This window comes from Pinus tabuliformis, chromosome 7 (genome assembly GCF_031772625.1).
Source record: "Pinus tabuliformis cultivar Carrire ecotype Pingquan chromosome 7, CPIR1, whole genome shotgun sequence".
In the NCBI taxonomy this organism is placed as follows: Eukaryota; Viridiplantae; Streptophyta; class Pinopsida; order Pinales; family Pinaceae; genus Pinus; species Pinus tabuliformis.
In genome coordinates, this window is record NC_142293.1 from 2,024,217,500 (window position 1) to 2,024,242,282 (window position 24,783).

General features: G+C 35.8%; 2 protein-coding genes across 2 annotated transcripts; both read left to right on the forward strand.

Annotated features, from left to right (window-relative positions):
• Positions 1–479: 479 nt before the first annotated feature.
• On the forward strand, positions 480–7,815 carry LOC149256614 (uncharacterized). Its single transcript, XM_089457471.1, has 2 exons — positions 480–1,378; positions 7,768–7,815. Exon 1 carries the CDS (start codon positions 791–793, stop codon positions 1,274–1,276), a length of 486 nt encoding a protein of 161 aa, XP_089313597.1. The 5' UTR covers positions 480–790; the 3' UTR covers positions 1,277–1,378; positions 7,768–7,815.
• A 4,581-nt stretch (positions 7,816–12,396) lies between these two features.
• LOC149256615 (uncharacterized) lies at positions 12,397–13,202 on the forward strand. The gene has a single exon (XM_089457473.1). The coding sequence runs from the start codon at positions 12,433–12,435 to the stop codon at positions 12,916–12,918; it is 486 nt and encodes a 161-aa protein (XP_089313599.1). The 5' UTR covers positions 12,397–12,432; the 3' UTR covers positions 12,919–13,202.
• The last annotated feature ends 11,581 nt before the right edge of the window (positions 13,203–24,783 follow it).

A 24,783-nucleotide genomic window follows, 5' to 3' on the forward strand; every position in this document is an offset into this window, starting at 1 on the left:
GATAAAGGACATTATGCTATCTTTGATAGTCATTAAAACTTCCAAATACAAAAGTTACGAAGGTAAACATGGGAGTTTAACCTATATAAGTTGACACAAAAATGTCTTTGTTCAAGGGTTAAACATGAAGATCACCAAATTTTCAAAGACAATTGTGAAAAACCCCAAAATCATTTATTACATCTTCCTTATATTTAAAAATAAGTGACAACCATCCTTTAACCCAATTATCATACTCCACAAAATAGTCCAGCATTAACCTATAAAACCTCAAAATTCCTCTATAATGTAGGTCTAACCAAAAAAATATTCTTCATATCTCACCCTAGTTCCATTAAAATATATTCTTCTAACATCAATCTCACCTGCTCCCAACTAACAATTATTTTCTTTATCTTTCTTCACGGGTTTAATCTTAGGAATCCCAAAACCTTTATTCTGAAAGGTGTATTTAAAGAAGCTTCTTTTTGACCTTTTGGCACTAATGCCAAAAATTGCCAATGCTGTCCAAGGGCCAACAATGGAGTAAATACATGTTTTGAACCTCTTTATTCCCCACTGTGTCGATGGCAGCCATTGAAAATGGACTCGAACGAGGAAAGTGGGGCGATACTTCTTGCTTTGTGCCTCGCCGGCCGAGGGAACACCTCACACCCCATTTTTTTTCTGGGCAGCTGCTGCTGCAACGTCATACGCGGCCACTTCCCTTAAAATAGCTCGCTACCATATCAATTCCTTCATATGTTTTGTTTCACTGGTATGCAATTTGTGTAATTGATTTTTTGAGCAGATGAAGATTTCATGTTCTCGCCCCTCAATTAATCACATCACTCGGATCAAATTGAAGAGCGCACCAGACACGTCTGCACTTGTGGCTCTCTATGTTGTATTCCAACTTGCATTGCTCGGGTTTCTCCTCAGAACTCGCGCTCACTCTCATCCCCAGGGGGCCAACAGTTGTGGGCATGGCATCTCATGGCTTCCTCCTCACGTATATCTCTCTGCCCTTGCCTGCATATCCACCATGGCTGCTCTCTCCTTCGCATTTATAACAGAGACCCACTTGGACTTTATAAAACTGCGGCTGCTCCTCTTACAAAACGGTTCTGGCGATTTGATAAGCAGTGGCGATGAAGATATAGAAGGCGGAGGCGTTCCATGTTCATGTTCAGTTAGTTATAAGGACTATTTTTCGCCTTACAGGCTCGCTCTCTGCGTTCATGTGCTTCTCTTCCCTATCCTTGTCTTCAACACATCGAGCCGATTACTCTGCTGAAATCCTCGCTGTCTTTAAAGTATGGATTCCACTCTCTCGTTCCGTAAACATCGCGTATTTCGAAGTGAAAAAGGAAGGATGGAATCATACTTCTTAATATGTGTGAAAATTGTTGGGTATTTTTCTTTAAATGGAGAAATACCAAAACCAACAAAATAACCACTACAGAGACAATGCTCTGTTTCCTCTGTCCAGGATCTTTTGCAGAGAACCTCTTTAAAAAAATTAACTCAGAACACAGTCCATTACACAGTCACAACACATTTCTATTAATTTAAAACTGAAACTCTGTTACATATTTCTTCCTCTGTGCAAAGAGGGAATCCAAAAAAAACTACTCTGCTGCTCTCACAGATTTTCCACTGCTGTGGAGATTACATAAAACAGTTTTTCAAAACATACCTCTGTTTTTCAATGCCCAACAAACATTACAGCACTGTTGTGCATATATATATGAAAACCGCACTGCTGTGCATACTAAAAGACAACACACACACACTGTTTACAATCGCAGCCACAATACATATTTCATAAAAAAATAATCGCACTCCCGTGCGTAACCACCCCACTCACAATACAAAAGGAACTACACTCCACTACTACACCGCGTAGACTATATTCAACATATGACAACGTGTTATATGAGAAAATATAAAAAAATGTGTATGCCATATGGGACATACACCCATAACCAAAATTAAAACATATAATAAATATGGGACGTATGCCCATCCTGTTAATAATGGCCGCCACCAAAACTATGACACACATTAAACTTCATTTGATTCCTCCTACGGCGGTCAACGCAAACGAGACTTCCACTTCACTCAAAATCTGACTTGTCGGGGGTCCGTGCACCTTCCGGAGATCGACGGCGGAGAACACACAGGGAGATCGGACGGTGGAGAGGATATCGGAAGGCAGATTTCTACCGAGCTTTAACTTCCGATGGCTTTCGTTTGCTGATGTCATGCGGGTGACACGCGTCGCCTCCAAATCGCATCGGAGCAACGAGTACGGAAACTGCTTTTTGTTTGATAGCGGTGCGATATCCCTTGGCGGTTTTAAGGTTCTGTTCGGTGGTTTCGTGCGCGTTGAAATTACATTTTCAACACTCCCCTTTAATTTCAACTGCTGGGCATTCAGTCATACCCAAACACTTCCTCAAAAATTCAAAGCTCTTCTGATCCAATGGCTTTGTCAAGATGTCTGCTACCTGTTCTTGAGTCCTGCAATGTTCCAAGACTATTTCTCCATTGTTCACCAATTCTCTGATGTAGTGAAACCTTGTATCAATGTGTTTCATTCTCTTGTGAAACACTGAATTCTTTGACAATGCAATAGCTGAGCTATTGTCACAAAAAATCACTGTCGCTTTTGCCTGCTCTTGGCCCAAGCTTCTCAACATTCTTCTCATCCACACTGCTTGACATGCTGCTGCTGTAGCTGCCACATATTCAGCCTCTGCTGTAGACAATGCTACAATGGACTGCTTCTTAGAAGCCCATGAAATGGCTCCTGAACCCATATTAAAAACATAACCGGAAGTGCTCTTCCGATCATCTACACTTCCAGCCCAATCACTGTCAGTGTATCCAACCAAATCTGAATGTTCTGAGGTATTATATAAAATTCCAAACATCTTGGTACCTTTGACATACCTCAAAATTCTCTTTGCTGCCTGCCAATGTGCCTCCTTTGGCCTCTCCATGAATCTGGAAATCAAACTAACAGCATACATTAGATCAGGCCTAGTTGCTGTTAAATACATAAGGCTGCCTACAATACTTTTGTATAGGCTAGGATCAAAATCCTTGCTGCTGTCCTCTCTGCTGAGTTTTAATCCCATTACTGTGGGAGTGATGGCTGCCTTGCATTCTTCCATGTTAAATCTGCCCAAAACTTGATTTACATATCTTGCTTGAGATATAAAAATTCCTTTTTCATTTTGATCTACTTCTATGCGTAAGAAGTATCTCAACAAACCCATGTCAGTCATTTCAAATTCATCCTTCATGACTGATTTAAAATTCTCAATAAGATAACTATCATTTCCAGTGAAAATAACATCATCTACATACAAGACAACAATTAAAATTTTACCATCCTTTTCCTTGATGTAGACTGTGGGTTCTCCTTCACATTTGTCAAATTCATTCTCCAATAGATATGAATCTATCCTGCTGTACCATGCTCTTGGCGCTTGCTTCAGCCCATAAAGAGCTTTCTTCAATCTGCACACTTTGTGCTCTTCACCTTTCTTCTCATATCCGAGAGGCTGTTCCACATAAACCTCTTCCATTAACACTCCATTTAGGAATGCTGATTTCACATCCATTTGGTAGACTTTCCATTTGTTTTGAGCTGCTATGGACAGCACTGCTCTCACGGTTTCCATTCTTGCAACCGGGGCGAAAGTCTCCTCATAATCTCTCCCATACTGCTGCTTGTAGCCTTTGACAACCAGCCTTGCCTTGTGCCTTTCAATCTTACCTTCAGCATTGCTCTTGGTCTTATAAACCCATTTCACACCAATGACTTCTTTGCCTTTTGGTAACTCAACCAAATCCCATGTTTTGTTTCTCTCTATGGCATTGATCTCCTCATCCATAGCTTCTATCCATTTCCTATCTTTGATTGCATCCTCGAAATGAATAGGATCATCAACATGACAATATAAGGCAAATAAGGAATTCATTCCTTCATTATAAATGTCACTTAGATTTCTAAACTTCTTACCTCGTTCACTTGGTGTGCAAGTGCTTGAAGATGCACTTGAATTTCCTCCTTGTGGTGTGCTTGGAGAAGCACTCTCATTGATCCTCAATGGTGTACCTTGCTGTCCTTGTGTTGTCCTCAATGGTGTCCCTTGCTGTCCTTGTGTTGGCGCTGCTGTTTGGGGATTCATTTCAGCCACTTCCTCTTCATCTTCATCATGAGACAAACAGCGCTTGACATTCACTGTTTTCTCTATGCTTCCATCCCAAGCTTCCTCTTCAATGAATTGAACATCCCTGCTGACAAAGAACTTCTTGGTAGATGGAATGTACAGCCTGTAGGCTTTGGATTCATCACTGTATCCAATGAAGATGCATTTCTCCCCTTTGCTGTCCAACTTCCTCCTTAGCTGATCTGGTATGTGTGCATAGGCCACACACCCAAAAACTCTCATGTGGGTGACTCCTTGCTTTCTCCCACTCCATGCCTCTTCTGGCACCTTGTTCATGACTGCTTTTGTAGGACACCTGTTCAATATATAAACTGCACAATGTACAGCTTCAGCCCAATACTCATTTGGCAAATGCTTTGCCTTTAGCATGCTCCTCGCCATATCCATGATGATCCTGTTCTTCCTTTCAGCAACTCCATTTTGCTGTGGGGTGTACCGAGTTGTAAACTGTTTATTAATTCCATTTTCTCTACAGAATCTTAGGAATTCCTTGGAGATATACTCACCTCCTCTATCAGTTCTCAAAACTTTAATGTGCAGCCCGCTTTGGTTTTCAACAAATGCCTTGAAGTTTTGGAATTTCTCGAACACTTCACTTTTGTTTTTAAGGAAGTATATCCAAGTCTTTCTTGTACAGTCATCAATGAATGTTAGGAAATATTGGCTGCCAGCTAATGATGGAGCTTGCATTGGCCCACACAAATCTGAGTGGATGATTTCTAAGGGTGCTTTTGCCCTTATGCTCTTCCCTGATGGAAAGCTTTCTCTATGTTGTTTTCCCAAAATGCAGCCTTCACATAGGCTGTCCGGTTTCTCTATCAATGGCAATCCTTTCACCATTCCTTTCCTACTCAACAAATTCAGACCTCCAAAATTGAGATGTCCAAATCTCAAGTGCCACAACCAATTCTCATCCTTTGGCACGCTTTGGAAAGCCTCTTGGGTAACTGCTGCAATTTCTCCTTTGTTTTTCAAATCTGCCCTGATCCTCAAGGGGAACATCCTGTTCCTTGTCATCTTCACTTCAGCAATGCATCTTTTGCTGGGTGGTATATCCATGATGGTGCATACATCATTTTTAAAGAAAACATTGTACCCCTTATGGACAAGCTGTCCAACACTCAAGAGGTTACATCTCATTCCGGGGACATAGTATACATCTGCTATGGTTTTCTTTTCTCCTTGCTTTGAAAGTATTTTTATTTCTCCTTTTCCCATAACAGACACTTTACTATCAGTTCCTAGTGTGACTTCTGATTTCACATTTTTATCTAGGGCAGAAAAGAAGGCTATGTTTCCGGTCATATGGTTGCTGCAACCTGAGTCTAAAAACCATATGTCTTCACTATGTGTTTCAGCCATGTTACAAGCTAACAGGACATTTTCTTGACTGCTGTTTTCTCTTGTAACATTTGCATTCTGTCTGCTGTTCATATCATGATGTTTCTTTCTACAATCACTAGCATAATGTCCATACTTTTTGCAATAATAGCATTGAACATTAGATTTATCATACCTTTGTCCTTGAGCTTGATACTGATCTCTTTGTTGGCTGTTGCCTTGACCTTGATTCTGATTTGTATTGCTGCCTCTTCCTCTTTTGTTTCCTCTGCCTTGACCTCTTCCTCTTCCAAAGGACATCTGGGTCTTGAAGGCTTGCTCTAGAGACGAGTTTTCATTCCTACTCAACCTCTGCTCATGTGTTATCAGTGATGCATGTAGCTCATCAACTGAATATTTTGAGAGATCCTTTGTCTCTTCAATGGTTGTGACTATGGCATCGAACCTTGAGGGTAAGACTCTCAATATTTTCTCCACTATTCTTCTATCTTCAATTGTTTCTCCATGAGTTCTCATTTGTGTGACTACTCCAATCATATGAGTGAAGAATGAGTCAATGTTATCTGACTCCTTCATGTTCAAGTTTTCAAAATCCTTTCTCAGCATTTGCAATTTTGCTGTCTTCACTCTCTCCATGCCTTGATAGGCTGTCTTGAGAGTTTGCCATGCTTCATGTGATGTTGTAGATGCTGCTATCCTTGGGAATATACTCTGGTCCACTCCTTGATACAACAAGACAATGGCCTTTGCATCCTTCTTCCTATTGAGCTTCAACTGATCCTTCTCTCCCTGAGTTAATGCATTGAACTCAGTTTCATCTGCTGGTTCCTCAAACCCATATTCTACTAGTTCCCATATATCTTGAGCGATGAACAAAGCTCTCATGGTTATAGACCAGTAGTCATAGTTCTTCCCATTAAAGTGTGGGAGCTGGGTGTTGAACATACCCATGCTTGTGCTTGCCATTCCTTGCATCTTGAACTATGGTTTTAAATCCTTGACTGTGTTTTTTTTTTAAAACTGACTGTCTTCAGCAATAACAAGAGAAATGCTTTTGGGGAATACCTGAATCCTTCGCTGTCTGAGTCTTCTGTCTGCCTGAGAAGTTTTGACTGCTGCAACCACACCTTCCTTCAGCTTCTTTGAGTCTTCAAAGAGCCTGGACTAGCTCTGATACCACTGTTGGGTATTTTTCTTTAAATGGAGAAATACCAAAACCAACAAAATAACCACTACAGAGACAATGCTCTGTTTCCTCTGTCCAGGATCTTTTGCAGAGAACCTCTTTAAAAAAAATTAACTCAGAACACAGTCCATTACACAGTCACAACACATTTCTATTAATTTAAAACTGAAACTCTGTTACATATTTCTTCCTCTGTGCAAAGAGGGAATCCAAAAAAAACTACTCTGCTGCTCTCACAGATTTTCCACTGCTGTGGAGATTACATAAAACAGTTTTTCAAAACATACCTCTGTTTTTCAATGCCCAACAAACATTACAGCACTGTTGTGCATATATATATGAAAATCGCACTGCTGTGCATACTAAAAGACAACACACACACACTGTTTACAATCGCAGCCACAATACATATTTCATAAAAAAATAATCGCACTCCCGTGCGTAACCACCCCACTCACAATACAAAAGGAACTACACTCCACTACTACACCGCGTAGACTATATTCAACATATGACAACGTGTTATATGAGAAAATATAAAAAAATGTGTATGCCATATGGGACATACACCCATAACCAAAATTAAAACATATAATAAATATGGGACGTATGCCCATCCTGTTAATAATGGCCGCCACCAAAACTATGACACACATTAAACTTCATTTGATTCCTCCTACGGCGGTCAACGCAAACGAGACTTCCACTTCACTCAAAATCTGACTTGTCGGGGGTCCGTGCACCTTCCGGAGATCGACGGCGGAGAACACACAGGGAGATCGGACGGTGGAGAGGATATCGGAAGGCAGATTTCCACCGAGCTTTAACTTCCGATGGCTTTCGTTTGCTGATGTCATGCGGGTGACACGCGTCGCCTCCAAATCGCATCGGAGCAACGAGTACGGAAACTGCTTTTTGTTTGATAGCGGTGCGATATCCCTTGGCGGTTTTAAGGTTCTGTTCGGTGGTTTCGTGCGCGTTGAAATTACATTTTCAACAAAAATGTGCAAGGAGGTGAAAATGTGCAAGGACGTAGTATTTTGAGAGGTGCCAAAATTTGTAATCACAAATATTTTATTTAATAAAAAATTGAGAAATTATACTATATTTATTTATTTTTTTAAATATTATTAAGAGAACATAATTTTTTACTTATTAATTTTTATTCTTAATCAAAATTCACAACGAGTATATGAATTTTGAAAATCAAAATTCACAACGAGTATATGAATTTTGAGGACTTCAATTCAATAAAGAAGAAACATTTGAATTGCATTTGGCAGAAAAGCATGACTCATCTTCATGCATTCACCCAATATTAATATTTTCTTTTAATTAGCGTTGAGAAATATATGTATAGATCCCTTTATGCTTTCCCTATTTAACACTCTTTCTATAAATATTTTAAAAGATTTTTTTTTAATTATTTCTATAAATATTTTAAAGGATTTAAAAGATTTTTTTAAGTATTCCCTAAAGTAAGCCAATGGCCTACATAATTGTATTTTACACTTAACTTATAAAAACAACAAAATTAATTGATATTTAATATCCATTTATTTTAAATGCCTTCGCTATCATTATATCTAAGAAATAAATAGCTCTGGGATGATGGATCATACACTCTAATATTTCCTCATCCCACTCATTATAAGGTTTTACTTTCTTCTCGCTCCCTTCATTTGCAACAAATTAAACCGAACCTTTATTGCTTCATTCTCTTAAATAAATTTCAACTTGCTCTAAATTTCTTCCCACGCAGCCTACTTAAATTATAATAATACTCTAATCCTCTTTAACTTTCTACATCTTCTTCCCAATAAAATATGTATAATCGTGTAAGAGCTCTCTTCTCCTTTTCCAAAAATAGAAAATAAATTTGGACCAATACTTTGTAGGACCAATAACTTTCGGCGGAAATACCCTGTTAATTAATTCCCGACTCATCGATCGCAGCCATTGACAATGGACACGAACGAACGAGGAAAGTAGGGGGATGCTTCCTGCTTTATGCCTCCTGTTTATACCCGCAGAAACGAGGAAAATTTGAGCTTGTCATGGGATATATTCGTAAAAGTACATCTGCATTATTTTTATTATCATTTTAATTTTATTAATCACATATAAACTAAAAACACAATAATGTATATTACTAAATATAATTAACATTTGTATTCCTAAATAAATACTTTTAAAAATGAAAAAATGTTATCACAAAACTAGAATTAAATATATAAATGCTTATTGTATAATATTTTAAATGCTTAAAAATTTGACTTTCCTTAACAATATATTTATTTGTAATAAATAATATAAAATATGATTTTATAAAATATAACATCTTTTTACTGCATTTGATCTTACTATTGATTTACTTTATAAATCTCATCTTTCACCTTTACATCCAAATATCATAAAATCAAAATATAATATAAAATTTAAAAATCATTTATTCACATTTTTTATTTTAAATACATAAATTTAAAAAATATATAAATAATAAAACATTGCTATTAACCTTAACAACCTCTTTTTTTTTTATTATATAGCCAAAATAAATATGAAACCATCTATTAAAACAACCGTTCAACAAACATTTGAATTTATTAAAATTTTATAAAGTCTAATCCTTATGTTCCATTGAGTCTACACCTTGGCCAGAGATTTGAGCACTTTTCGGATCAGAATTCATTTATGTTCCATTGAGTCTACACCTTGGCCAGAGATTTGAGCACTTTTCGGATCAGAATTCATTTATTTTCATGAAACGTTTATTTAGACATGTTCTCTTTGAAAATTATTTCAAACTATATTTACCTGCATAAATTCATGTGTAAAATGTATTTCAGCATTTAGGGTCTTTATTCATGAAAGGTTTATTTAGACTTGTTTTGTTTGAGAAATTATTTTAAACTGTATTTCCCTGCATAAATTCATGTATGAAATGTATTCTAGCATTTAAGGTCTTCATTCATGAAAGGTTTATTTAGACCTAGCATTTAAGGTCTTCATTCATGAAAGGTTTATTTAGACCTGTTATATTTGAGAAATTTTTTCAAACTATATTTACTTGTAAATTCAGCGTTTAGGGTCTTCATTACAGTTTAAAGGCTTTACTGAGATTTACTGATTTACTATGAAGGATTGAATCAAGAGAACGTTAGGCATGAATTTAAGGTTTTGTAAAATTTTAAAGAGATTAACCAGTTTTACTGCATGATAAAATCAAAAAACAAATTAATAATTAAATTTGTAAAGGTTATTTTTCAATGAAATATTTTCATCGAGTAATACTTTTCCATGCCGGATACATAATTTTCTATATAATTTTGGCTCATGGATCCGAATTTCAGAATTAGCATATGTGCATTTTGCAATATATTTCCATATGACCTATAAATAGCCGATCTGAAAAAGCTCCTTGTATCCTTTCTCTCTATGTTGTTTTGATCCACTTTACACGTACCATATCAGTTGGTTTCCATATGAATATTGCTGCACATATGTTGGATGAATATAATACAATCATATAACTTTTTTTCATGCTGAAAAAATAGATAAATATATTTAATTTTCATAAGCTATTATATAATAACTAAAAGGCTAATTCTCGTTTACTTGGAAAAAACTAATTCTAGTTTACCCGATGTAGGAAATTAACTGTTGAACGATTAAAGGTTTTGGGAGACAGCTCACGGAAAATTATAAAGCACAAATTATTATATTTTTCTAAATTCAAGGAGCATACAAAGGTCTTCTAATGGCATTCGAATCGAAAATATGTTTTGAAAATAATTTTTATTTTTGTTTTTAATTATTTAAATAATTATCGAAACAATTATTTAAGTTTATCGTATAAAAAATTCTAGATATTTATTGGAAAGAGTTTTTTTTGCCTTCATGGGTTATGAAACTTATATTTTAGTGTTTGATTACATTTGTTGTACAAACCAATCTCAAGAGAATTAAGAATTCTGTAATATGTTTTTTTGGAATATAGTATATATTTTTGTGCCTTGGTTTTCTTTCATGTTCGTCATGTGTTCTAATTTAAATATGGGAACTATTTATTGACCTGATCGATTTGTAGTTTATTGAAGGGTTATTTGATTTGTATAATTTCTTAGATATGCATTGGAGGGCTGGTAATTGGATATGCTAGTGCATGACATTTCTTGTTTGATTCAATTATTTTTTTGAGTATTATATACTATCAATGTATGCTTTTTATTTTATTTTTGTTTTCATCAGTCATCAACACGAGTTTATTTCAAGAAAATTAACAAACTAGTAATTTACGTGAGTATTATTGGTTTGTTATAATAGTTAATGAATTCATGCGCCTCACAATATATATATTATTGTCAAATTGTGTGATTTCTACTATTGCACTATTGAGAAGTAATACAATACATGATGTTGGTTTTGGTCTCACTAATATTAAGTGAATAGTAAAACACTTGAAATGTTTGAGTATTTTATGTTTTTTTTTCATTCTTTTTGACTTTTATTTTTGTTCTATGTAATATTTTTTTGTTATTGTTATCTTTCTTTTGACTCACAGGTCATTTGTTGTTGTAAGTCTCTTTTCCATATAAAGCTTAACCACCTATTCTTTTAACAAATACTGGTTTATCATTAAATATGGTCTTATATATATTTGTTAATTTGAGTATATTTAACAAGGAATGCCCCCTGAGGTAAAGGGAGGCCAATCCTTTTTACTTTAAGTTGGAGGGTTTTTGGTTTATTCTTTATCGCCAAAACAATTCAGAACCAACACAAAGGATTCTAAAACATTATGCATTAAGTAAAGAATGTTTATTTTCTATTTTTATGTAAGTTGTGTTTTTTAATAAATGGAATTATTATTTTAATAAAAATATAAAGTAAATATAATGGTATAAATTATTTATGTTCAAATAACAAAAAAATTATTCTCTTATGAGATGTATAACTAAGGGCTAGGTAGCTTCGAGGGTTAGCTCCATTAGTCAAGTCTCCATCGTTAAAACACTTTTTTATTGAAAGATCACGAGTTCAATTTTCTGGACACTCTAAGTGCAAAGCTCCACTTTTCTTCCTACTAATCCTACACCAACTGAAATAAAACTCTGATCTTTAACATTCTACCCTTTATTTACCTATAAAATATATATAATAAAAAACTACCCTGTAAAAGCTTTCTTCTCACTTATTCCAAATTTTATAAAACTGGAAAGCCCTATAGAATAACTAACCTTTTCCCTGTCACAAAGTCTTACAACTGTTCTAGAAATCACACTCAACTTTCCAACTTCAATTGATTCTCTTTTTAAACTTGAGTTTATTTTAAATGAAAATTAAATTGGAAGTTCTTTTTGACTTTTTGTTAGTAATGCCAAAATGGCAATACTGTCAATAGCCAACAACTTTCGGAGGAAATACAAGTTTTGAACCTCTTTATTGCCTACTCAGTCGGTGGCAGCTATTCATAATGGACTGGAACGGGGAAAGTGGGGCCATACTTCCTGCCTTTATGCCTCTGGCCGGCGGAGGGAACGCGTGACACATTTTTCCTGGGCAGCTGCTGCAACGTCATACGCGGCCACTTCACTTAAAATAACTCGCTACCACATCAATTCCTTCCTATGTTTTGTTTGACTGCTATGCAATTTGCGTAATTGATATTTTGAGCAGATGAAGATTTCATGTTCTCGCCCCTCAATTAATCACATCACCCATATCAAATTGAAGAGCGCACCAGACACGTCTGCGGTTGTGGCTCTTTATGTTGTATTCCAACTTGCATTGCTCGGGTTTCTCCTCAGAACTCACGCTCACTCTCATCCCCAGGAGCCCAACATTTGTGGGCATGGCATCTCATGGCTTCCTCCTCACGTCTATCTCTCTGCACTTGCCTGCATATCCACCATGGCTGCTCTCTCCTTCGCATTTATAGCAGAGACTCACTTGGATTTCATAAAGCTCCGGCTTCTCCTCTTACAAAACGGTTCTGGCGATTTGATAAGCAGTGGCGATGAAGATATAGAAGGCGGAGGCGTTCCATGTTCATGTTCAGTGAGTTATAAGGACTATTTTTCGGCTTACAGGCTCGCTGTCTGCGTTCATGTGCTTTTCTTCCCTGCCCTTATCTTCATCACATCCAGGCGTTTACTCTGCTGAAATCCTCGTTGTCTTTAAAGTGGATTCCACTCTCTTGTCCTCCAAACAGCCGGTATTCCGAAATGAAAAAAGGGATGCTGAATCATACCTCTTTAAGATAGGGTAAATTGGGGAAATTTGCAAGGACAAGTATTATATGCCTAAATTTGTATTATATGCCTAAATTTGTAAGGATGAGGATTGTATTTTAAGATCTGCTTAAATTTGTAAGGAAAAGTGTTGTATTTAATAGAAAATTAGAAATTATATTACACTAATTTGTTTTTGCCTAATATATCATTAGGACAATAACATAATTCTCCATATATTATCTTTTTACTCGGAATCAAAATTCACAATGATTATATGAATTTTGAGTTTCAATTCAATAAAGAAGAAAAAACTGAACAACATTTAGCCCAAAAGTATAACTAATCTTCATGCATTCACCCAATATCAATGTTTCCTTTAATTCCTCTTGAGAAATATATGTGTAGATCCCCTTATTCTTTCCCTATTTAACACTCTTTCTATAGGTATTTTGAAGGAATTTGTTTTTTAACTATCCCCTAGTGTAAGTCAATGGTCCTTAGATAATTGCATTTTACATATAACCTAAAAGGAGGGCAAATTAAATACTTGATATCTAGTCTCCATTTGTATCATTATATCTAGAGTGGCGTCTCCCCTTGAAATAAATAGCTCTTGGATGATGGACTATAATATTTCCTCATCCCACTCATTATAGGGTTCTATTTTCTTCCCACTCCCTTCATCTGCAACAAATATTCTCTTCCCTTTCAAGTGGGTCCTATGATAAAGTCTCTTTGCATTCCTATTGATTTTTCATTTCATTTGAGACCTCCTCTTCCAATCTAATAATGACCTTTAAAGAATTAGGATTTTGCATGGGACTTATTTGCTAACATTGTTGGAGAATTTAACTGAATAGTTGTATATGAGGTGCCCATATATAAGAAAATGAGCACATCAATTTGGGATCATCACACAATCTAATGGTTTTGTGTAGTTCCAACTTCCCACCTCAATTTTAATGGCTTCCAAAAAGGCCTCCTTTAGATATAGATCAACCGACATACAAGCCACTACCTTTGAGGGGTTCCCTTTGAACTAGTCATCCATCTTAATGAAGGACACTATGCTATCTTTTATAGCCTCTAAAACTTCCAAAGAAAAAAGTTTCCAGGGTAAACATTGGAGTTTAACAGATATAGATTAAGACAAAGATGTGTTTGGCCTAGGGTTGAAACATGGAAACCACTAAATTTTCAAAAATAATTACGAAAAATCAGTTATTACATCTTCCTTAGATTTAAAAATAAGCAACATTAAAAAAGAATTACAACAATTTTTGACGAAAATAACAACAATCTTTTGAACAAAGTATGATTCTCCGAAAAATAGTCAAACATTTCTCTATAAGGTGTGTCTAGAGATTTCTTCTCTAAATCTAACACTTATTCCATTAAAATATCTTCCTCTAACATCAATTTCACTTATTCCTCATCTAAAAAATATTTATTATTCTTCCTCATTAGTTTAATCTGAAAAATTTCAAAACCTTTATTGCTTCATTCTCTTAAATAATAAAGGTTAGACCTTAACAACTCCACTTACTCTAAATTTCTTCCCAAGCACCCTACTTAAATTATAATAAATCTCTAATCCTCTTTAACTTTCTACATCTTTTTTCCTATGAAATATGTACAATCGTGAAAGAGTTTCCTTCTCCATATCTAACACTTGTTCCAAATTTCATGATACTTAGAGGCCATGTGGAATACCTTGGACAATTATCTAGAAATAGAAAATATTTCTTCCCATTATCATAATTCGAAGTGTTCCCATTGTTTTCAAAGTGATACTAAGTTGTCCAACTCCAAGCGATTCTCTTTTCAAAATTGACTTTATTTTAAATGAAAATAGAAAATGATATCAAAATGCAAATTAAAAGGTGTATGTTAAGGAAACCTACTTTTTGACTTTTTTGCAGTAATCCCAACATGCCAATACTTTGTACCAAATGTTTAGGCATCTCGAGCTCATCGATATCTTTCCAATATGTGGAGAAAGTAGAAGAAAGTGGAGCGATGACAATGTCTTTTAGCACAAAAATGCCCTGGTTATGCAAAAAGGTGATGAGGGCAAGTGATAATGTATGTGTACTTTCCATGTCAGAGAGAGAGAGTCTAGGCCAATTTCTGGGATAGATCCAAAGCCAGTGTCCCATCTGAGGTTTCCGAAGAACTAATTCTTTGTCAAGAGATATGTGGGGATCAGGAAAGCTTATGCAAAGCCAACTCAAGAGGTCCCTATTCTAGAGATGTTTTACAGTGGTGATCTGCTGCCAAAGGCCATCACTAGAAACAACTCTCCAGAATTTTTTTAAAAGAAGTGCCAAATTAAAAGATGCAGTGTCTTTAAGACCCCAACTGCCATAATCAACAGGTCTATTTAATATTTGGAATTAAGATAAAAGATGTTTTGAATTGCATGCGTTTATTGGTTTTATTATAATTGGATTTATCATGCATCGCTGGGAAGAATGATTCACTGCATCTATATTACAAGTTCAAACCATGACTAAGAAGATGGATCCTTTAAAATCGTATCATTTTAATTTTAATTCTGTTAATAAAAATAGTTTTTTTTTTTTATTATATATTTTTAATAAATAATATATGAATGAGATATTTAAAATATACGGATACATATTTTATAAAATTAAATAACAAAATATAAATATAAATATTTTTCCAAAATAAAATTATTTTGGGATAAAAGAAATTAAATTAAAAAACAATAAAAAAACATAATATGATTAGGACTATAATTGTCTTTTAAATAAAAAGTGACAGTGTGTATGGGTGATTGAAAAAGCTCAAATATTGTAAAGTTTATAGTTTTTCTATTCTATCGGGAAAATGCTATATAAACAATGTTGATGTTGTGAAGGTGAAGCTCAAATAACATAAAACTCAATGGCTTTCTTATTCCATAGGAACAATGTTATAAAAACAAAGTTGATGTTGTGAAGGTAGGGGACAAATGTTTGTGCATAGAAAGTGTTGGTGCTAAATCCGATATTCTTTGAAACTAGGTTACCTCCATGGGTTTTCTCATAAACAAACCTTTTCCCTGTTTTTGCTAGTTTTATTCGGCCTCTTAATCATATTCGGCTCCTTATGACTTACTCTTAGTCATACGAAAAAGAGAATCAATAAAATAGATCAAAATAAAAATTGAAGTACGAGGAGTGAAACTAATGATATAAGTGACATCATTTAAAGAATGTCACATATTCATAGAAGTACATATGCATTATTTTTATTATGGTTTAATTTTTTATTCATCACATATAAACCAAAAACACAATACTTAAATGTTAACATCACTAACTAATGCATATCACTAAATATGATTAACATTTGTATTCCTAACTAAGAACTCCTAAAAATGGGTAAATGTCGTCCACAAAAGGGGGAATTAAATATATAAGTAAAATGCTTGTTGTATAATCCTTTTAAATGTTCCAATGATTAAGATATTTGACTATATATCGTTAACCAAAGTATTAAAATTTAATAATTTTTTATTAAAAATACGTGAATCATATTGAATGAAGGCTTATGTTAAAAACATTTATCAAGTCATTTGATAATTTTTATAATTATTTATTAAAAATACATGAATCATGTTGAATGAAGGCTTATGTTAATGCATTTATTAAATTGTTTGATATCAAACTAATGCTCGAGGCCTACTCACTTGACATCACTCATGTGAACGTTGTTGGGTTGGAGGATAAGGTTTATGCAACTTCCAACTCTACACTTGATATCAAATAAGATTCATTCACCCAAAACAAGATCGATGGTCAGGATGCATTGGGTCAAAAAAGGCTCATTAAACTACCTCCAATTATCCACCCGATATAACATAAAAAACAATGATTTAAAGAAACTCTAATCCCTATGTTCCATTGAGTTTGTGTTACGAGCATAAAATTCGATAAAATAAAAATAAACATAAATAAATATAAATAAATAATGAAATGATGATTATGTTAAATAGTCATTAGTTAAATGAAAAGGCATGTCTAAAAGACATGGCCAGTCATGAAACGACACCTTCTTAGGTATATATGCGGGTCCTCATTGTAACATATGTCATCACTTATACATTTTAATATATAATAAATTATTATTACAAATACCTCTTGTGTATTTTTACATTCAAGCCAACAAGCTACATGTTTTGTTGCTTCAGCAGTATCAGAGTCATGGTGCACAATATAATCATGTGAGTCTTTAAACGTAGTTTGCCGCACAATATGTCATTATGTTTACATCCTGAATGCATTGAGAAGTTTAGTAAAATTCAAGAAGCATTTCAACGATTAGAAAAATCATGTGCAGAAGTTACAACATATCTAAAGAATAGTTATGCAGAGGAAGATGATAGCGATGGTGAAGAAACGAACAAGCTGAAGCAGGAGAAGAAGATTTTGATCAGAATGATGTTAATGGAAATGAAGATGTAATAGATAATTATGAATATGAGGATTATATAGATCAAGATGATCATCTAGATGAAGACAATGTGGAAGAAGACTATCTTGAGAAGCAAGAAGATGAACAATATCATAACAATGAAGAAGATGTTGAAGAAAATATTGATGATGATGAAGAGAAAAATGTAGAAGAAGAAAAATATCATGTTAAGGTGCAAAGATATATTTTGGTGGGTCTCGTGGCTCAAATTGTAAGCTCAAAGAATACAACACATCTTAAGAAAATGCGGGAGGAAGTGCCACCTTCGACCATCCTTGAAGCTTCATGTGAGAGTGGACAAGGGCTACGTGAGATATGTAGAGCTAATAACTCAAGTGAACAACAACAAATAAAAGCTCTTCTTAGAAGTGTTGGTACTGCAATATGCCCGGACTACACTGAGTGGTTTGGCAGTGGAGTTGTTGATGCAACGGCTAAAGCTTCAGACAGATCTCTGGTGTTGAATTTTATGCAATCACATCCTGCAGACTATACGACTTCAAAGTTACAGGAAATGATACAGTTGATGAGACATAAAAAAATTCCAGCTGATTTTAAATGTCGTTACAACTTTCATTATGTACCAGGACTCCAGATGCAAAACCCAGAACTCCAACAACTCCAAAAACTCCAGGGAAATATGCTTTACCCAATATTTTTGTTAATGTTGCAAAAGAACCTAAAGAAGAAAGTGATCATGGTGGGGAAGAACAAAGAAGGAACAAGAGGAGGAGATTGGATGAAAGTGAGGAAGAGAATAAACGAGAGAAGGAGATGGTTAAGGCCATGAAAGCTCTGAAGAAATTAAAATCAGAATATTACAAATTGGGTACTTACCATGGCAGGCCCTCGGGGATGTTAATGCTTGGCATGGCCTATGAAAATCACATGAACACTAATGAGTTTCTTGGGTTAGCATGCGCTTCTCTAGATGATCAATTCGTCCATGAGAGAATCACAAGTGAGAGATATCTTGCAGGTGTCATGGAGCTTGAACAACTAGTGAACAGTGCAGGGCACTTGGAGATGGTGACCTTTGTGAAACTTAAGGATGGGACCAAGGTCAGAACCCCTGATCACTGCAGAATATCATATGGGGAGGAGCCAAAACTGATGCTTCTGAGAGAGTGGATGTCATGCGGAAAGAGTCAATTTTGCGGACAAAACCGACCTCCCTAGAAGCTAAGGCTTTCTAGTGAAAAACAAGACAATTAAACACTACCTTTCCCTAAATATGCGTTTAGAATACAAGTAATCAGGTGTTTATAACATACCTTTAGTCCAACGCTTTGTAGTAGTCCAGCCTCGCTGATCCGGATGAGCTCCTCCTTCTCTTCGAAACCTGCATTCACTAACAAGCAAACGATTACATAGCACCTGAATAACTAATAAATTAAAACATATTCATCATACAGACCAAGGAGTATATGAAACAAATCATGTATAACAATCTGTTGAGAAAAGTGAGCTTAATTGTATTAAGTGGAAACAAAAGAAACCATTACAACCTGAGCCTTGGTGTTGTGCAGGTCCCTCCCAGGGTCCAGCAAGAGTTCTCCTTTACTTTGATCAGCTCACCCACTTCCAAATAAGGCTAGGAAAGGATGGGAATCTCTCCTCTCAAGCTCTATAAGGGAGTCCTAATTCTAGCAGCATCTACCCTTAGGAATGTTCAGCTTTCAACCCCCCCTCCTTCTGGCCCAATGCCTGTATTTATAGTGCTCTAGAGGAAGTTAATCAGGTCCACCATCAATGGGATAAGCCCCTCTTTGAATGGGATAGCTCCCCTCTTGATGGGATAAGTTCCTCTTTCATAGGGATACATGAACCATCTGGAGGCGCTCAATACACGTCAAACAAGCTTCTAGAATGCTCTAGAAATGACCACAAGTAACTTTTTTGAAGTGAAACTTGCGCCTTTTGACCTTTACAGGAGTACGCACCCACCCCTTTACAGACAGAGCGTAAAATTACGCAGGTATTGTGAACTTGAGGTGCGTACACGCAGGTAAGGCTAAGAGAAACTGCGTACCCAGAGATATATAGATTTTTAAAGACTTTCTCTCTTTCTTGGAGTTTGACATGAAGAGCAGAGGTATGAGACTTGCCAAGGAGGATAGTATGACAGTTGATGGAGCCATACTAATTGCAAATAGTCATGGTGACAAATTTTAGTGTAACATATTGCCCCCTAAAGTGCGAAGCCTGTAGTAGATTAGGGTTTCATATCATCTAGGAAGGGTGAAGTACTTTATCATTTCAAGGATTATCTTGTGGAGAGCCCAGTCGGAACCTCCAAATATTCAACACAAAATACAGATATAAGATCATATCATCGCTGAGGTAGGCATTCCCATACTCAGATCAAAAACTTTAACTAACAAACTAACTACTGCTCTGATATAGGAATGATTTCGCAGTACATCATAATCATAGACTCATGTAGACACAATATGGACGCAGCCATCTGTTTATAATTAGTCTACTGTACAATGAATACAAAACTCCTCGCAGCCTGGAAGGTGGAAACTAGATCCAAGGTCTTCATTTCTACTTCCCGAAATGGTACGATTCTATCCATGCGAATAAATGAGTTGATGTCGAACATGGTAGAAACCACTTGATTACCAGTCGATGATGTAAACTGTTAACAAGTGTGAGAGAGACCACCAGTGATGTCAATGGTTCTCAAAGTACCCAGTACAATCCATGAGATGTGAATGAATGAGTTGATGTCGAACATTTCACGGAATCCTTCGATCGAAAGTCAATGATGTAAACCGTCGTCAAAGGCGAGAAACCTGCCATTGATGCATGCAGATTTCAAGGTACTGACGATTTCTAGGTCATCTTTCTAGATAATGTGCTGATGTCGATAGAAAGCGACCCGTTGCAGGCAAGCCCACAACACGAAATCATAGATCAAGTTGAAGAAATGTAGCTGTAAGGACTGACTCAGGGATGGTCGAGATGGATGATGAGTATTTTGCAGATGAATGGTTTATTTGCAGTGACCTCTTGAACACATAACGACACAATAGATGGCTTGGTGACATTTGACCCAAAGTTAATACCCGGCTGAAGACTTTCAATGTGGTTCAATCAACTGTGAGGCAAAGGATTTCCCAACCCAGGTGAATGAAAAGTGTCGTGTTCAAGAGTGGTGATAAGGTTTCTTCTGAGACAAAGGATAACAAATAGGCTCATTTTTCTCTCTTTTCCCCCACCATTTCTGGCAAGTACCTCTTTATTTTTTACAAGCTTGAGGAGGATAACATATGCTTGATTATAAGCTCATCCTTCGGATGAGTCCAACTTAGTTTAGATTCGAACCCTAAGAAGGAGTGGTCCGTTCCTGTTTGTAATCGAACAGGTCCTTTACTGTGAAATTTTAACGAGTCCAGTATAGGAGAAACTCGGCGTTTTTCAATTTTAGAGAGTCTGAAAAACTTAAGAAGACTCCAGGGTTGAACTTTTTCGTAAATTTGTGTCCCCCAAGCCCGAAAAAGTATAAAATAATACTTGAGAGAACCGCTTGACCTTGCGACCAAGGAGTACTTTCATGATTAGTGTCTTTGACCTGAAAAGTAAAAAGCGATCAAGGACACGTCGTTTTATATCTAGTATCGAATTTGAAACGACAAAAATCCGGAAATCTTTTCTTGTTTTTACGGTCAGAAAAGGGCTATAAGGGGACCGTCTTTTAATTCCGTTTTAACGAGTGTAAAAGAAACGCTCGGCAATATTTTCATGTTTTAGGAGTCAGAAAAGGGCTTAAAAGATGACTCTGAGGTTTCACTTTTTCGTAAGTTTTAACGAGTTCGAAAAAATGATAAAAATGTACTCATGGTTTTCATTTTTCGTAAGTTTTAATGAGTTCGAAAAAATGATAAAAATGTACTCATATGGCCGACTTTCAATTTAATTTACGAGCAGGAAAAGACAGAAAGAACTCGGCATTTTCATTTTTCTACGAGAATGAAAGATAGCAAAATAATCTCGGAATTTTCATGAGTTTAATGAGTCTTGAAAATAACTGAAATTGACTCGAGATTTTCATTTTTACAAAAGCTTGAAACAGAGAAAAACTATGCTTTCAAAGTAGTTTCATTTTTTCACAAGCTTGAAACAGAGAGAAAACTGTGCTTGATGCCCCCTAAGAATAACTGCTAGAGTGCATGCCCCCCAGCTTCATTTCATTCAACCAGTTGGATGAAATGAAGGTTGAGTTACGAGATCATTTGAAAGACTCGACCTAAAACTGTAAGAAAATTATGCAAAAAACTGAAATAACTAACCTAAATACTTAACATTTATGAGATCTAGTCAATCTCTCGACTCAAGTAGAGGAGGATTTGTTTCATTTTTTAACGAGCTTGACACAGGAAAAGAACTATGCTCGGAACCCTTGTTTCATTGTTTAAATGAGCTTGACACAAGATAAGGAACTATGCTCGTAACTACTCTCTACAATCTACCTAACAAAAAACTCTACTCTAAAAACCTTGATTCATTTTTTAACGAGCTTGACACAAGACAAGGAACTATGCTCATGACTACTCTCTACAATCTACCTACTTAACCTACCCTTGTTTCATTTTTTAATGAGCTTGACACAAGACAAGAAACTATGCTCAAGACTCCTTGTTTCATTTTTTAACGAGCTTGACACCAGACAAGGAACTATGCTCCAGAAGTTCGCATGCCCCCAGGATAATGATGCAAAGCGAGGTACATGCCCCCCAGGCTTCATTGCATTCAACCAGATGGATGGAATGAAGGTTTACTTTCAATATTTAACTTGAAAAGGGAGTTGTTTCATTTTTAAGGAGGTTGACACAAGAAAAGAACTATCCTCATACCTGATTCATCTTTTAACGAGGTTGACTCAGTAACAGGAATTATCCTCAAACAACTGATTCATTTTTTAACGAGGTTGACACAGGAAAAGAACTGTCCTCTAAATCCTACTTTCTACAATCTACCTATATAACCTAAAAATCTACCTGATTCATTTTTTAATGAGGTTGACTCAGTAACAAGAACTATCCTCTAACAACTGATTCATTTTTTAACGAGGTTGACTCAGTAACAGGAACTATCCTCATACCTGATTCATTTTTTAACGAGGTTGACTCAGTAACAGGAACTATCCTCAAAACCCTACTTTCTACAATCTACCTACATATCCTAAAATCTACCTGATTCAATTTTTAATGAGGTTGACTCAGTAAAAGAACTATCCTCATGCTAGCCTGTTTCATTTTTTAACGAGGTTGATACAGGAAAAAAAAAAACTACCCTCGTACACACTGATTCATTTTTTAACGAGGTCGACACAGTAAAAGGAACTTTCCTCGTAAGATTGATCATGGCTTCCAACTGGAAGAAAGATGCCGAGTTTTGTATTCATTGATCATGTCTTCCAACTGGAAGAAAGATGGCGACTCCACTGGAAAGGAATTTTCTTACAATTTTAGGTCAAGTCTTTCAAATGATCTCGTACATGAACCTTCATTCCATTCAGCTTGTACTTAGTTGAATGAAATGAAGCTGGGGGGCATGCGCTCTAGCAGTTATGCTTAGGGGGCATCAAGCACAGTTTTCTCTCTGTTTCAAGCTTGTGGAAAAATGAAACTACTTTGAAGCATAGTTTTTCCCTATTTCAAGCTTTTGTAAAAATGAAACCTATCTCGAGTCAATTTTAGTTATTTTCAAGACTCGTTAAACTCATGAAAATCCCGAGATTATTTTGCTATCTTTCATTCTCGTAAAACAAATGAAAATGCCGAGTTCTTTCCGTCTTTTCCTCTCTTTTCCCCCACCATTTCTGGCAAGTACCTCTTTATTTTTTACAAGCTTGAGGAGGATAACATATGCTTGATTATAAGCTCATCCTTTGGATGAGTCCAACTTAGTTTAGATTCGAACCCTAAGAAGGAGTGGTCCGTTCCTGTTTGTAATCGAACAGGTCCTTTACTGTGAAATTTTAACGAGTCCAGTATAGGAGAAACTCGGCGTTTTTCAATTTTAGAGAGTCTGAAAAAACTTTAAGAAGACTCCAGGGTTGACCTTTTTCGTAAATTTGTGTCTCCCAAGCCCGAAAAAGTATAAAATAATACTTGAGAGAACCGCTTGATCTTTACGACCAAGGAGTACTTTCATGATTAGTGTCTTTGATCTGAAAAGTAGAAAGCGATCAAGGACACGTCGTTTTATTTCCAATATCAAAATTGAAACGACAAAAATCGGGCAATCTTTTCATGTTTTTACGGTCAGAAAAGAGCTGTAAGTAGACCGTCTTTTAATTCCGTTTTAAAGAGTGTAAAAGAAACGCTCGGCAATCTTTTCATGTTTTGAGAGTCTGAAAAGGGCTTAAAAGAGAACTCCAAGGTTTCACTTTTTCGTAAGTTTTAACGAGTTCGAAAAAATGATAAAAATATACTCATGGTTTTCATTTTTTTCGTAAGTTTTAATGAGTTCGAAAAAATAATAAAAATGTACTCATATGGCCGACTTTCAATTTAATTTGCGAGCAGGAAAAGATGGAAAGAACTCGGCATTTTCATTTGTTTTACGAGAATGAAAGATAGCAAAATAATCTCGGGATTTTCATGAGTTTAACGAGTCTTGAAAATAACTGAAATTGACTCGAGATAGGTTTCATTTTTACAAAAGCTTGAAACAGGGAAAAACTATGCTTCAAAGTAGTTTCATTTTTCCACAAGCTTGAAACAGAGAGAAAACTGTGCTTGATGCCCCCTAAGCATAACTGCTAGAGCACATGCCCCCCAGCTTCATTTCATTCAACTAAGTACAAGCTGGATGGAATGAAGGTTCATGTACGAGATCATTTGAAAGACTTGACCTAAAATTGTAAGAAAATTATGCAAAACACTGAAATAACTAACTTAAATATACAACTTAAACATTTATGAGATCTAGTCAAACTCTCGACTCAAGTAGAGGAGGATTTGTTTCATTTTTTAACGAGCTTGACACAGGAAAAGAACTATGCTCGGATTCGGTTTCATGTTTACGCAAGCCTGAAACAAAAAACTATGCTTGTTATAAGTTCACATGCCCCCAGCATAATGACGCAAAACGAGGTACATGCCCCCCAAGCTTCATTGCATTCAATGAGGTGGATGGAATGAAGCTTTACTTTCAAGATCTTGGAAAGACTTGTGGGAGTTGTTTCATTTTTTAGTGAGGTTGACACAGGAAAAGAACTATCCTCAAAACCCTTGTTTCATTTTTTAAACGAGCTTGACACAAGACAAGGAACTATGCTCATGACTACTCTCTACAA

What these genes read in the sequence shown, in the direction of transcription:
- LOC149256614 (XM_089457471.1), top strand. Translation starts at nt 791, where the DNA reads ATGAAGATTTCATGTTCTCGCCCCTCAATTAATCACATCACTCGGATC.
- LOC149256615 (XM_089457473.1), top strand. Translation starts at nt 12,433, where the DNA reads ATGAAGATTTCATGTTCTCGCCCCTCAATTAATCACATCACCCATATC.